The following is a 14,643-nucleotide window of genomic DNA, read 5'->3' as shown; positions in this document are numbered from 1 at the left end:
TTATAAATTTTACCCTAATTCCTTGAAGTGGGCTATATTTACCTTTTTTTTTCACTTAAAAGTCTCATGTTATATCCATAAAATAAGAAAGAAATCTAATAAATTCTTATACAATTACACCTAAATAAATTATTTTTTATACTTCAAAAGCATTTTTCATATTCTAATCTAAAAACAAAAATAGAAATAGAAATAAAAGTAGTGTTAAAGAGATTGCCCAGAGCCACTCACCCACTCTCTCAAATTTAAGAAAAAAATGAAAGCATCCAAATCAGGTTTTCTTCTCATCAAAGAAGCTGTTGCAATTTGCTGAGTTCTGAATTTGGCAACTTGCTTTTCATTTCCTTTTCAAACAAAATGCAGAATCAAGGAAAAGAAAAAATGTCCCATAAGACTTGTATGGTAGCAGCAAGAACATATATATATATAAATATAATATGGAATTAGCTTTCCAAATGTGAGGTGTGAACACTGGGACAGGGAGGTTTAGGTTGGAATCTGACAATGGAGCTGTCACTGCCAAAGCTAAAAAAAATTGCCATAGTATCAGATATGAATAATCAAATCAATCTGCCATAATAATATATCCTACCACTACTGCCTATAAAAGTGTCAGGCAATAACTCCAGGATGCTCTGTCCTATGCCCGTAAATTTCTGTTCATTTGATTCTTTTTTTTGCTTCTTTTAGTACATGTTCAATCTAAAAGCCAAAAGTACCAAAAATGGCAACAAAAAAAAAAAAAAACTGAAAAAGAGAGACCTAATGTCTAGCATACACATGGGTTATGCTCATCAGCATCATCGTCATCAGATTTTCTGTTGTTGTCTTATTTTTTCTCTCTGCTTTTCTTTTCGTTCACTTTTCCCCGGAAAATTTTGATCCTGCCTAAGAAAGCAAGGCCTCTATGCTAGCTTTCTTTGCTGTTCTACAAACGGGGCAAGAATCAAGAAAAGCAGCACAATCCTTGCACGAACTAAGGTGTCTGCAAGGAAGGAACAAAACGCACGAACTCCGAGAATTGCAGCATTCGCAAACCATAGTCGTCGCCGTCGTCTTTCTTGTTCTTTCTTCATCTTGTACATGATCAGCAACAAGCCCTGCAAAGCCCCTGTTTTCCTCTGTTTCCGTTCCTTCTCTGTTCACTTCACAGCATGATTCTGCATCATCTACTCCGTTGTTAAAACAACAAGAAGCTTGTTCTCGTAGTTGTTCAAGCGTGTTGTTTAAAGACACAACCATTGCTTCATTTTCCTGTGCCACTCTTTGCCATGCCTGGTTTTCCATCTCAAGTTTCTTCAACAGATTTTGTAGCTCCATTGTTTTATTTGTTGCTTTTGCTATCTCTTCATCCTTTTGTCTAAGTAAAATAGATGCCTTCGGTTCTATTTTCTTTACCAAGAGTGCAACTTGTTGCCTCCTTTGCTCTTGCAGTAACATCCTCAGTTTTTCATTCTGAACAAAATTGAACAAAAATCAGGAAGAAAATTGAAAAAAAAAATAAATAAACGATCTTTAAAGAGAAATCCCAATAAGGATTGCTATATTGGTCTAACCTGTGATCTGATAAACTGATCAACCTCATGTCTTTGTTTCTCATTCTCAACTTGAGAAACCATGGTTTGGCAACGCATCATTAATTCACGATTGTTACTGTTGTTGTTATTGTTGTTCTTCAAAGAGGAGGGAACAAGACTGTTGTCAAAATAGAGACTTTGATTCCTTAGCTGCTGATTTTGAAGCTGCTGCAACTGTTGCTGTTGTTGTAATTGCTGTAGCTGCGATTTCTGTTGAAGACTGAAACAGAATTGATTAAACCCACCACCACCGCAACCATTGTCAATCCAATCCTGGGAACCACACAATGTAAAACCAATATTATCTGAATACAACTGCGCTTGTATGGCCATTCTCCTTTTCTTCAACCAACCAACAACCCCTCAAAAGAACCAAAAGAAAAAACCAAACCACCAAAGCAAAGCACACCTTTCACCTCAAATCTCTGTCCTTTACCACATAGACCAGATCAAAAACTCAAATCGGTTTTCCTCATTTGGGTGAAGGAACCTCTCTATCTCCCACTTTCTGTTTGATGTTTCAGGGGCATATGGTGTATATTTATAAGAGAGAAGGGGTCAGGTTAGAAGTGTGAATGAATATATAAAATTAAAAAATAATGGGTTGAATTCCAAAGTAACTGAAAAAACTTGAAAAGGAAAGACAGATAGAGAGAGCTTAGGATAATATTTTCTGCCTTACTTTTCTCTAATAATAATCCTATAAAAAGGCATTAAAGAGAGACGGGGGAGAAGAGGGATGCCAACATGCCATGTATGAATTGGTACGCGGTAAGCATTAAGCAGCGAGGTATACATGCAGATTTTGTGACTAAAAAACCATTGGGTCAGAGATTTCAGAGGCGTTTGTTTGTTTGTTTTTCTTTGAATGAAAAAAGAAAAGTTAATTCAATTCCAATGTGGATTTACTCATTTATTGTGTGAAAAAAAAAATGAAAGAGCCTCTCTGAATTGGTCAGAAATTTTTTGGGAAAAAAACAACAGAGATGTATCAGTCAAGTCATTTGGAAAGCCTGAAGAATAGGATTCTAATTCTTATAATAATTCTCCTTTCTCCGATTTCTACATTTCTTTTAATTTTTTTGGGAATGTAAAAATTTCTACTAGTTTATATTTTTCTTTGGGAACATAAATTTTAAAAAATTTTCATTGTCATGGAAATTTCGTTTTCTATCTATTTTTGTCATTGACATGGTACCTTAATCTAATCTTTGTATGGTTTCTTGCTGGCTGGACTTAAATTCAAACTCATTTAAATTTGTAAAAAGAATGCTGCTACAAATATTATTATTTGGGAAGTAACTAGTTGAACTTTGCTGGTATAGCCAACAGCTAAATGATGATTTTCCCGAGAAAATTTGAGCCAGATTGGTGGTTGCCCCGAAATCCACAAGAATCCATTGAGATATAGTCAGTAGGAAGTCCAAAAACAAATTCCCTTCCAACATGGGATGTCTTATCTGACAAATTTTTAAAAAAATATTCTGCCAATGTGATAAAAGGTTTCTTATATTGTTGTTCTCACCAAAGTAGAGATAATGATGCCAATGTGTCTCTTATAATTGAGTCCCAATTGGAATAATCGAGTAAAAGATCATAGATATAGTTTCAGATTATAACTCCATTATCTAACCATTCAAATTCGAATGCTCTTTGAAAAATGGTTCTGATCTCAATATCCTCAAATGACTTCAGTTGGGGCTAGTGCTCATCAGTTTGTTTGACAAAGATAAAATGGTCTAATCTCATGGTGTAGTTGCCCCCAAAGCAAGTGTTAATTACCGCTAGACAGTTTTCAATTTTCCCGGGAATTGTAGAAAGAAAATTGGTGTAAGACAGTGGAAATTTTATTGGCAATGAGAATCCATAACTCTTATCAGGGAAGATCATCTGTTTCTCTGGTGCTCCACATGCACGAACTTGCCAATGCAAAGCCAGCAGTTCAACACCTCCCAGTGGATCCTAAATCATGGAAAATTTGTCCAATGTCAGCAAGATTCTAAAGGGGTCCAACATATGGAAAAACATAAAGTCCACGGAAAAATCCTGGTTACAGAAACACAGTTCCCTAGGCTTTTTTCTTTCGTTTGTTCAAGTACTGTTACATTTACATGTACTTAAATAATACCGGGGAAAAAAGGGTGGCAATCTTTATTCTTTAATTTGAAAGCGTTGTTTCCGTTTGCATTCGAGAAGGAAGCAGAGAGGAAACTTGGTGAGAGCAATGGCACATATGGAGTGAGGGTGGCCCCATGTGCTGCCCACCAACCGTGACCCCATGAGTCCTATTCCCCCTTCATCATCCATTGCCTGCCTACCTGCCCGGCTCTTCTGTATCCAAAGCCCATTCTCGTATTTGGTGCGAAGTGTTGCAGCAGCTTCCCAACTACTTCTCTTTGTTTTCTTTTGCTTTTGGCAAAGTTGATTCTGATATAGTCACAATCCTGGGGTTCCCCACTCCTCACTTCCCATAATGGAGGCCGTCCCCACTTCTAAAGCCCTGTGTTAGGCCAAAACTATCAGATTAGAAAGGGCCCCCAGGCTTTCTAGCTTCTCCATGTTGTTTTCAAAACGATAATGATTCAAGTTTTAACTATTTCTTTGTGTAGGAAACACGGTCATTGCTTGATTAGTGGCTAATATAATAACAATAGACAAACAAACAAAAAACGTAATGGAATTTGACTAAAAAAAGTGGTGATTACTGCACTATTCTATTAACGAGAGGTAAATCTAACTTTGATGGTACATTTCAAGCATGCATTTGTAAAGACTTAAGCATTTTCAAATTACCTAAAACATGTAGTTTGAAATCTGGAATTTAATTAATTCATTCGTACAATTATTTTGAAAGCTAACATTTAATATTTTTATTTTTTATTTTTATCTTAGAAAGAGAAGAAGAGAGAATCATGACAGATATTTGTTTATGTTTGTTTGATTAGTGTAAACTCCTAAGCACCAAATTTTGATTAAAAATTTTTCAATATGGCAGGTGGGCTTGTTTTTCTACGTGCCTTTGCTAAGCATGCATTGAAACAATCCCCCTAAATTAATGGTCAATCCATTTTCATCATTAGCTAAGCACATGAATTGGTGAATGATTAGAAATCTTTGGCTTCCTTGTTTGTTTCAAACACCAGCTCAAGCTCTCAACCTAATTCTTTAAAACCATTCAACTGCTCACCAAACTCAAATTTGAACTCATATACTCAAACAGATCATAGATCTTGACAATTCAAGATCATATGTTCAAATTATTCATATGAAAAAGCTACTTTTTCATGGGAGAAAATTAGGACGAGCCTATCAAAGCTTTGGCAGTTCGAGTTATTGTTTTAGTAATGGGTAGACTTTGAAAGAGACGAGACGGTGACTTGAGGAGTTGTTGTTAGACCGCCGAGGCTGCACCTACCTAAGGGGCAAGGTCCCATCCTCATGTGACCCACCAATACATTTAAAGTCATATATCTTGTGATGAGTGAGACTTTCCATGCCCGGTTGCCCACAATTTGAGACTCGAATGGCTAGACCATTCACTGCAAACGGTCATTAAGGACCACTCTCTCATGACATTTTGGAAAAAACAAAGTCTTTTAAAGAGAATCATAACTGCTCAGAATTGTTCATATGACAAAAGCATGATTCAGGCATGAACTGAAATGATTGTAACATTTTAACAATATAACAGAGTATCGAATTATGCTTTAGCTTATCTATATATGCATTTTGAGTTTAAATGTGATAATAATAAGAACTTTAACAATTCAAATTGAACAAGCCAAATATATTTGATTATTAACTTTTGAGTCTCGAAACTCGAAAAAAATACATGTAACGTCTTCACTATTATATTGATAACGTGTGTATATATATACATATATATATATATATAAATTTGAACTCGTATTTGTAATTAGACGACTTTTATACAAACAGTGAGAGTGTGAGACTGAAAGACATATATGGGGATAAGCATCTTGACTGAAAGTGTTAACTATTAATGGTGATATCCGGTATTCAAAGCAAACCTGCAGTATTTGTTGCTTTGTTTGTCTGTGTTTGTGCACCAGCCATACATGCATGATTAATGTAACAATTAACCATTAATTATAATACAATAACAAGCCACTGTTACAAGTGAAAGCATATGGAATTGGTGGACTGGAAACATTCAATCATCCATGTTGCGAAGACTGGATCCATTATATGCATCTGCAGCTAGGAATGCTGAGTACATAAAAAATCATTGTTGGAATGTTATGATTAAATATTCGACTCCCCTAGCTGCTAAGTATTTTTAATCTTATTCAACCCAAATTTATCAATAAGAAGGTAATTCAAATGTAAGTTTCAAGATTAGTCGTTGAAGCTGCAAAAATGATGTAAAATTTTTTTGAAAGTTGAAATAATATATGACAATGAGTACCTTGTAAACTTAACTATACATGGCAGCAAAACTTGCGCCATGCCTTACGAGTCTTGGTTGTATAAACAGCATGCAGATCTAATTTCGCAGCAAAAAACCAGTAAATGAAAGGAACAAATTGTTCAAAACGAAAAGGAAAGCAAATATGGTACAGGAAAAACCCTTCAAGACCTCCTCTAACTACTATTTTTATGTCTTTAGACTTCTCTATTCCTCTAATGATCAGTTTTCAACTCAAAATTGAAAATTGCAGAATAGTTAAAGTTGTTTTATCTCACAAACTGTTATGAAATTCCGAATTTCTTGTGGTCTTATTGCTTGACTCTAACTTAATCTTACCACCGAAGTAAGTGTGGTTAAAAATTAATATCCATGTAAAAACTTAGAAAGGCTCAACAATATTCCTGTAAAGAGGAAAAGATATACTTGAAGATGGCAAATTCGAAGTAGTGAAGTTGAATAACCTTCATCCTTTCTCTGTTTTTTAGGATTTTGGGCAATGTTGCACATCTCATGAGGGCATTAAATAAATACTAGTTGGATAAAAAAAAAAGGGGTTCCCATTTTGTTCCATATTTGCTCCCTTGAAATGTTCATCATCACAAAAAAGAAAGAAAGAGTTGGTTAATGTGACCCATGCAATGTCAGGTGATTTCACATTTCTATATTGGAGACCGACACACGCAAGTCATGTGTAGTGTTGTGTCTTTGGTGGATTCCCATGCCCTTTCATTAACTAAACTTCCTTCCTTTTTCAATGCTGCTCACAAAAGGTAAACAAACAGAAAAAAAAAAAAATTTTTTGACTTTGAGTGCTTCTCGTGAAACTTTGACTGCATAATTTTTGTTCTTCGCTGCTATCACCAACCTGTACGTGGATGACTCGAAGTGGCACACACTTTCTCTTTCCCTCATTCACTGTATAAACATTGAATACCCTTATCCCTTTTGTTTGAATCTTGATCGGTATGGTTTGTAACGTTTATTTAAAGCAAGCAAGATATGCTTTTCAAAGTTAGACTAATTCTAGTTTCCAGGAAACTCACTTCCACCACAACTAGCCACGAAGACCTCATTGACCCTGACCCTTCTTTCCTTTTTTCTAGTCATGAGAAATGGATCAGGGAGTGTCCCCGTTTCTCTTTTTGACGTTTGAAAATCAAACAAGAAATCGCATACCTACAATAAAGTCATTCATATCCATATCTGCCCTGTATGGCTTTGTTTTTTAACTTTAAAAGTTTGTATTTTAGATCAATAGTCAAAGGTTTGAAACGAATTCCAATCTCTTCGCTCGGAAATGATGGCTTTATTCTATATGTATTCTTGAAACAATGAGTAAAAAGAACTATATGAATCTTTGTCAACAAGTCATGACTAGAATTGCTTCACAGTAAAATTATTGGATAAAATTTGTGTAAAGATATCAATAAATTCATGAATTGCATCTAAAGTCTACCGATAATAGTATTATGGTGTGGCCACCAAGGACACAAATATATTGCCTTCTCAAGTTCTATGCACCGCCAACTTCAAACAATTTAAACAAGTTTAAACAACAATTAAAGGAATTTAGCTCCTTTCACATGGATCAAATTGGTAATGGAACTGCCTTCCTTACGTTAAACCTACTGACTGCTGACAATGAATGCGGCTAGCTGGCCCTTTTTAATTTGAGCTCAAGTGGGCTTGGACTTGAGACATCGATTGCAAATCAGTTTTCGGCATTGATCCAACATATTCCACCGTCCAGTTCAGGGAACTCATTAGGAAGCATGATAAGGCCCATGATTATCTTCCATACGAGAGATTGGCTCACTTGGCAGTCACGCTCACGCCACATGCAAATCGATACCATCCTCTCATCTCTCGCTCAGTTACGAGGCAATAAGGAAGAAAACTCATGGGACCCATTTTATCCTAAAGGCCCCACCCAGCACTCAGATTACACCGTAGAGCACCAACTCATGGGACCCAACATAAAAACCAAGGTTCCCGAATCCATGATTCATTCACACCAAACCAAAAGTCATGGCACTATGGCAGCGTGGATAGCTAGATGCTGAGGCCCACAGTTGGGTAGGAATCTTCTTCCTCTGATCTCGCGCCAAACAACCAAAGAGTGGGCCCCCCGAAGGCATTACTGTTCACAGTCGGTGTCGTTCCTTCAATTGCATGGATAACCACGTCAAGTTAAAGTTATCGATTCTCTACCTTCACCACCGACCAGGCGACTACAACAGCCACACGTGGCGCAAAACTAGCTGAGCACAAGAATCAAACGATGTAGATTTCTACGAAAAGTGCAGACGGAACACCAAGTAAAGCCTTGTTCTATATAAAGTGAAGGGATTCCTGCCTGTGTGATTATCATTCTTAGACAGGAAACCCCTACTCCTTCATGTTGGTTGCAGCATACTTATCTTTTATGTACTGAGGAAATCTTCTACTATTACTTTCAGCAGCTTTTTTCCTTCTTTTGTTTTTGGTTCTTCAATTATCGAAAGAGAAAAAAAGACCCAAGGAAAGAACAGACGAGAGAAACAAAAAATGGGAGCTCTGGATTATGTTTCTGATCTGTTTGACTGTTCTCGTGGCAGTTCCAAGCTCAAGAAACGTAAGCAGTTGCAGGTATATGTCTTAAAGCAAATCCTTTTTAACTTCTGGGTTTTGTGTTTAAGTTGTGGAAATAACTCTAATCCTGGCAAAAGCTGCTCCTTTCAATAAATTTGCTGCATTTATATGTTATGAACTAGTTAAAGAAGCTGTTTTTATTATTCTTTTTTGGTTTGGGGTTCGGATCTGCTGATCAGAATGTTAAATTTTTTCTGCGAAGGTGTTTCCTTTGTTACTCAGGATTCATCAGCCAACTTTAACATTTTGTTTTTTGTTTTCGTTCGTGATTTGTTTGATCAGACGGTGGAGATCAAGGTGAAAATGGACTGCGAAGGATGCGAACGCAAAGTTAGAAAATCAGTGGAAGGAATGAAAGGTGTGACGCAAGTGGACGTCGAACGTAAGGCCAACAAGCTAACAGTCGTTGGATATGTCGACCCAGCAAAGGTCGTCGCACGCGTGGCACATCGGACGGGCAAGAAGGTAGAGCTATGGCCCTACGTGCCTTATGACGTGGTGGCCCACCCTTATGCTCCTGGGGTCTACGATAAGAAGGCCCCAGCAGGGTACGTTCTTAACGCTGACGATCCGCAGCTGTCGAATCTCGCACGAGCTAGCTCCACTGAAGTTAGATACACCACGGCTTTTAGCGACGAGAATCCTGCTGGTTGTTCTATTATGTGATTGATTGACATTAAAAACATAGTCTAATTTTTGTGTTGAAAAATGAAAATTTGTCTAGTTCAAGGATTTGTTTGTAAAGTGTACAACTGGATATTTGGTCAGTTGTATCAAAATGTTTCATGAGTATTTAATGGATAGCATTTTGTGGTAAAAGTACTTGGACCAAGAGATGGCTCTCAAATTCGAGTTTTATAAGTATAAAACAACAATGGGTTACATCAAACACATTTTTTGCCATTTTAAGGGAAGGGAAAATGGGGAAAATGGGAAGAGACCAAGAGAAAAGTAATGAAGATTTGATGCAAAAGAAGAGCCCCTGATGATGGTTCACAAGTAGATTTGATATAATTCATATATTTATATCATTAAAATATTAAAATTTATGAATTCATATTATATTTTATGTGAAAATTAAATATTATAATTTATATTTATATAAAAATATAAAATAAAATATTTTTATTTTATTAAATTTACATATAATTATTATTAAAATTTTAAATCGTGTTAATTTTATATTTATTTTTTATATTATATTAATTTGATATCGTACCCTCACTAAACATTAATACGAGCCCATAAGGTCCAGCCGACGCCTCAGTCTTGGGCTTGAAGACAGTTCTTTCGGCCTTCCATCAGGCTTTCTCAGGTTCTTAGACCCTAGCCCCAACCCAAAACGATATCTAGCCGACCTTCGATTTCCTTTCGCGAAAAGAAAGAAACCGAAACCCTCGCTTCGCTTCCTTGTATTCATTTTGGCGGGAGAATCGAATCCAATCGAGTGCGAGAGACCATGGTAGACGATTCAGAGATGAACCCAGATCAGGTAGAGGAGGAGTTCACCGTGTGGAAGAAGAACACCCCATTCCTCTACGATCTCGTCATTTCTCACCCTCTCGAGTGGCCTTCTTTGACTGTCCACTGGGTCCCATCTTCGCCAACCCCCTACGGAGCCGACCCATCTTTTTCCGTCCACAAACTCGTCCTCGGGACCCACACCAGCGGTGGTGCCTCGGATTTTCTCATGATTGCCGACGCAGTCCTTCCGACCCTTGCCGCAGAATCCAATTTTGGCTCTAGAAATGATGACCCAGTTATCCCTAAGGTTTGTTGATCTTATAGTTTTTGTTCGATGAAATTACTAGATTGTAGCATTGAATTATTGATCCCGTTATTGGCATTTATATCTTGCTTATGAGGACTTTTATTTGGGTTCTAAAATGTTTAATAAAATTACTAATACTACGTTTTAAAAATATAATAACTAGCTGGAAGGCGAGATTAAGTTTGTGTTATTCTGATGAAATTGCTAGCTGAAGTTGGTTGGCTGTTGATAGGTGGAGATAACACAGAAAATGCGTGTTGATGGGGAAGTGAACAGGGCAAGGTGTATGCCTCAGAATCCTGTTATTATTGGTGCAAAGACAAGCGGCTGTGAGGTTTTTGTGTTTGATTACACCAAGCAGGCAGCAAAGGAGGAAGGGGCTGAATGTGATCCTGATTTGAGGTTGAGGGGTCATCACAAGGAAGGGTATGGGTTATCATGGAGTCCGCTTAAGGAGGGTTATCTTGTGAGTGGTTCACAAGACCACAAGATATGCCTGTGGGACTTGTCTGCTTGGCCTCAAGAGAAGGTTCTTGATGCAATGCATGTTTATGAGGTATTTGTGAGACATGCTCTTTTGTTCGATATAAATGCTACGATTTTAGTGTTTGTGAGGTTTTATTTGATTATGAGATTTGTGAGTTTCCTTGTAGGCTCATGAAAGTGTGGTTGAAGATGTGTCGTGGCATTTGAAGAATGAGAATATATTCGGTTCTTCTGGTGATGATTGTCAGTTGATAATCTGGGACTTGCGTACTAACCAAACCCAACATCGTGTTAAAGCTCATGAGAGAGAGGTGAAATATAGTCTTTTTTTCAGTTTTATGTTTCAATGTCCTTTGGTCATCTGACAAGACATGTTCTTCTTATGTCTCAGATCAATTATTTGTCTTTCAATCCTTATAATGAGTGGATTCTGGCTACAGCATCTTCTGACTCTACTGTAGGATTGTTTGATATGCGAAAACTGACTATGCCTTTGCATGTTTTAAGCAGTCACACGTAAGTCTTCTGTCTCTCAGATTGATTCTGGTGTTTAGTATGCTAAAGCAAATTACATGTTGACTCTCTTTTTTAGTATATGCGGTAATTGAAATTAAAACCTAATTGATCTCTAGTTCTAGGTTTATCCAACTCTATGCTGTTCATTGATTATGTATTTGCACCCAAGTAGACATGTGCAGCTAATGTTTGTATGTGCTGAAAAGTAATTAATCTAGTTCTGCTGGATTTTATGTAGCCTTCTATTTTGGCTCTAAAAATTACAAATAGGTCATTAGTAACTAATTGAACATTATAGAAGCAATACTCGAATCTTCTTACAATGAAAGTAATCAGGATTATTTATTGATAAATTTTTTGAAAGGAATTCTGGGTTCTACTTCCTGTCTGACGCAAGTTGTACATAAACATTTGTGTACTGTTCATTCCATTTTCTTGAACCTTATTTTTTTAGTTATGTAAACTATTTTTTGTCAAGACACTTCACGAACCATTTTCTGCCCAAAATTGTGCATGAAATCATTGAAATTGGACTTCTCACCTTGGATTGGTCCTTTTACAGTGGAGAGGTCTTCCAGGTAGAATGGGATCCTAATCATGAGACAGTGCTGGCATCTTCTGGTGATGATAGAAGATTGATGGTTTGGGACCTTAACAGGTAGTTTGGTCTTTTTGCTTTCAAGTTTTATTTGACCATATACTTTATGACATCAGATAAAAGTTTTTTCTTCAGATTGAAATGTCCTGATGTTGGTAGGAGCTATATCATCAATTTTAAAATATTTAAATCTGTTGTTCACCCTGGGATTGACCATTGCACAATCCAAACTGCTGAATTGTTTTGTTCTCATGGAATATATCATGTCAGGGAAGATGATTAATCCAACTTCCTTAAAAAAATAACCCAACTCACCACAATTGACATTGTTTCATTCAGAAACATTATCCATCTCTCTTGCTCTCCCTCATGACCTACTACTGGTGTTTGTTGGCTTGCAGGATTGGAGAAGAACAATTAGAAATTGAGTTAGATGCTGATGATGGTCCTCCCGAGCTTCTTTTTTCTCATGGAGGCCATAAAGCTAAAATATCAGATTTCTCATGGAACAAAAATGAGCCATGGGTGATTTCGAGTGTAGCTGAGGATAACACGCTTCAGGTCTGGCAATTGGCAGAGAGTATATATCGTGATGATGATGACTTGCAAACTGCTGAGGACAATCCATAGCCCATAGGTATTGACTTTGTTTAAGGATGTGTTTTAAGTGAGTTAATGCGAGTTATAATCATGTCTTCTATGTCAAGGACTATAGTAGTCCTTTGACATGTTTGAATCAATGTTCGAACCTTCTGTCTTCGTTGGTGTATTGATGGTTGGTTTACTGTTGACCTAAATCTGCTTTAAAGCTAGTGATTGAGTTTACCGAGCCCAGGTTGGGGGCTAATCCCTTGTGACTCCTAGAACAATAGCATCAAGTAACACTCTTAGAAAGTTGCCTGAGACTTTGTCAAATAGATGAACCAAAATTTTAAAACCAAATAGGTTTTGTCTATGAATTCATTGGAGGAAACAACCTAAAAGGGTTGAAGCAGTTTCTTTTGACTGATGGAGAACCACTGATCCAATGACAAATCTTTTGCCTACAAGCTATATATCCTTCAAAAAGTAACATAGTTTGGTCCATCTTCAAGGAAACCAAGGTTTGTCTTTTAGCATCTGATATTGCTCCATCCTTTTAGGGTTTTCTCACATACAAGTTTCCTTAAGATCATGGAACTGTTGCGGTCCCTTCCCATCTCCCGAAAGTGCATATGGCTCCTAGGATTTTAAATGTATTTTCATTTAAATCCACAAGAAACCACCAAAAATTGAGTAGAAACGGGCCTTTCTCTACAAAAAATAGGGAAACAAAAAGACTTGTACCAGACAGTTATTAGGGATGTTAATCTTATTCGTATTCAATAGGAAATTTGATTTTTATTCAAATAGGGATGGAGATGGTATTATGTTGCGGGTACAGGAATGAAGAGGCATATAATTTTAAATTTTTATTAGGTATAGTGATAAAGAGGAATAATATAATATTTATCTCGTATTTGTATTTTATATATGTTTTTTATATATTTAATAAATAATTTTTTTATTAAAGAATATAAATTATTATTTTAGATTAATTAGAATTAATATATTTTATTAAAAAAATATGGTAATAAAAAATTACTTAAATATATAAAACAAAAATAAAAAATATTTAAAAAATAAATTTTTATTTTTATTTTTTAAAATATTATAATTATGAAAATTGTTTATACTTATTAAATATCCACGGAGATAATAATGAAAGTTAATATAAAATATTCATTGAATATGAAAATAAGGGTGGATATAATATAAATATTCAAAAATGAAAACGAAGAATGTTTTATTTTATTCAATTTTATTCATTGACATCCCTAATAGCCATGAGCAAGACTTCTAAAGTAAATTCAAGATCTAATAATTATTGAATTACCCAACCTCAAGATTCAACTGTTTTTTGAAATTTAAGAGCCACATTTCTCCTTCCACTTTGTTTCAATTGTAAGCTTGTGGCTACTAGCAAGCTAGACGGCAGCTATTCTCGGTTATCGGTTACAGAAAAATTCGTAATGTTTAACTACCCCATCTTTTACGGCTAGGAGTTTTCATCAGATATCCATTGATCGAAACCTCAGTTAAAAGACGACACTTTCCTCTCGAGTAGGCGTCTCCAGCCATCCTAAACAGAATGCTAATGGCAAAAGAAAACTTCCTGTGCTTTGTCGATGCCACACAACGAGACTAGGAATGGCTGAAAGCTATGCAACCTAATTTGTAGCTTCCCATGTGAATCACAAGCTACGATTGCAGGGACTGAAACTTGTAATTCACCTGCTAAGGGCTCACAGTATTGAAAGATTAAAGATATTCCACCTTCTCTAATTCTGTAATTCATCAATAAAAGAATTCATATAGCTTAGAAAGAGAGAACTATAACTCAACCCAGGCAAACTTCAATAGAAGCAAAAGGTCAAAAGAAAAAAAAACACTACTCCATACAAGCACTAAAAAATTTTAATGAAAATCAGCAAAGCATAGCATCGTTGCTAGTAATTATTAACGGATCTCATACATTGTGGGTCAGAAGATGGGACAAGTTATTTATTCAGTTTAGCTTGATCAGAAACCAGGCTGTCAGTCACTGTTATAA

At 36.2% G+C, this 14,643-nt stretch overlaps 3 protein-coding genes across 3 annotated transcripts; 2 read left to right on the top strand and 1 right to left on the bottom strand.

Annotated features, from left to right (window-relative positions):
* Nucleotides 1-9: 9 nt before the first annotated feature.
* On the bottom strand, nucleotides 10-2,570 carry LOC111282538 (putative BOI-related E3 ubiquitin-protein ligase 3). Its single transcript, XM_022870651.2, has 2 exons — nucleotides 1,557-2,570; nucleotides 10-1,455 (listed from the first exon to the last, which is right to left on the bottom strand). The coding sequence occupies exons 1-2, from the start codon at nucleotides 1,908-1,910 to the stop codon at nucleotides 889-891; spliced, it is 921 nt and encodes a 306-aa protein (XP_022726386.1). The 5' UTR covers nucleotides 1,911-2,570; the 3' UTR covers nucleotides 10-888.
* Nucleotides 2,571-8,230: 5,660 nt separating this feature from the next.
* On the top strand, nucleotides 8,231-9,459 carry LOC111282139 (heavy metal-associated isoprenylated plant protein 26-like). Its single transcript, XM_022870099.2, has 2 exons — nucleotides 8,231-8,637; nucleotides 8,923-9,459. Exons 1-2 carry the CDS (start codon nucleotides 8,557-8,559, stop codon nucleotides 9,304-9,306), a joined length of 465 nt encoding a protein of 154 aa, XP_022725834.1. The 5' UTR covers nucleotides 8,231-8,556; the 3' UTR covers nucleotides 9,307-9,459.
* A 556-nt stretch (nucleotides 9,460-10,015) lies between these two features.
* Nucleotides 10,016-12,858, top strand: LOC111282666 (WD-40 repeat-containing protein MSI2-like). Its single transcript, XM_022870863.2, has 6 exons — nucleotides 10,016-10,411; nucleotides 10,644-10,967; nucleotides 11,065-11,208; nucleotides 11,289-11,413; nucleotides 11,976-12,071; nucleotides 12,413-12,858. The coding sequence occupies exons 1-6, from the start codon at nucleotides 10,100-10,102 to the stop codon at nucleotides 12,639-12,641; spliced, it is 1,230 nt and encodes a 409-aa protein (XP_022726598.1). The 5' UTR covers nucleotides 10,016-10,099; the 3' UTR covers nucleotides 12,642-12,858.
* The last annotated feature ends 1,785 nt before the right edge of the window (nucleotides 12,859-14,643 follow it).

The sequence above is a fragment of the Durio zibethinus genome, chromosome 5, assembly GCF_047325235.1.
Source record: "Durio zibethinus cultivar Kanyao isolate XHJ-2024 chromosome 5, ASM4732523v1, whole genome shotgun sequence".
In the NCBI taxonomy this organism is placed as follows: Eukaryota; Viridiplantae; Streptophyta; class Magnoliopsida; order Malvales; family Malvaceae; genus Durio; species Durio zibethinus.
The sequence above is the reverse complement of the archived record's forward strand: the minus strand, read 5'-3'. Positions and strand labels throughout refer to the sequence as shown.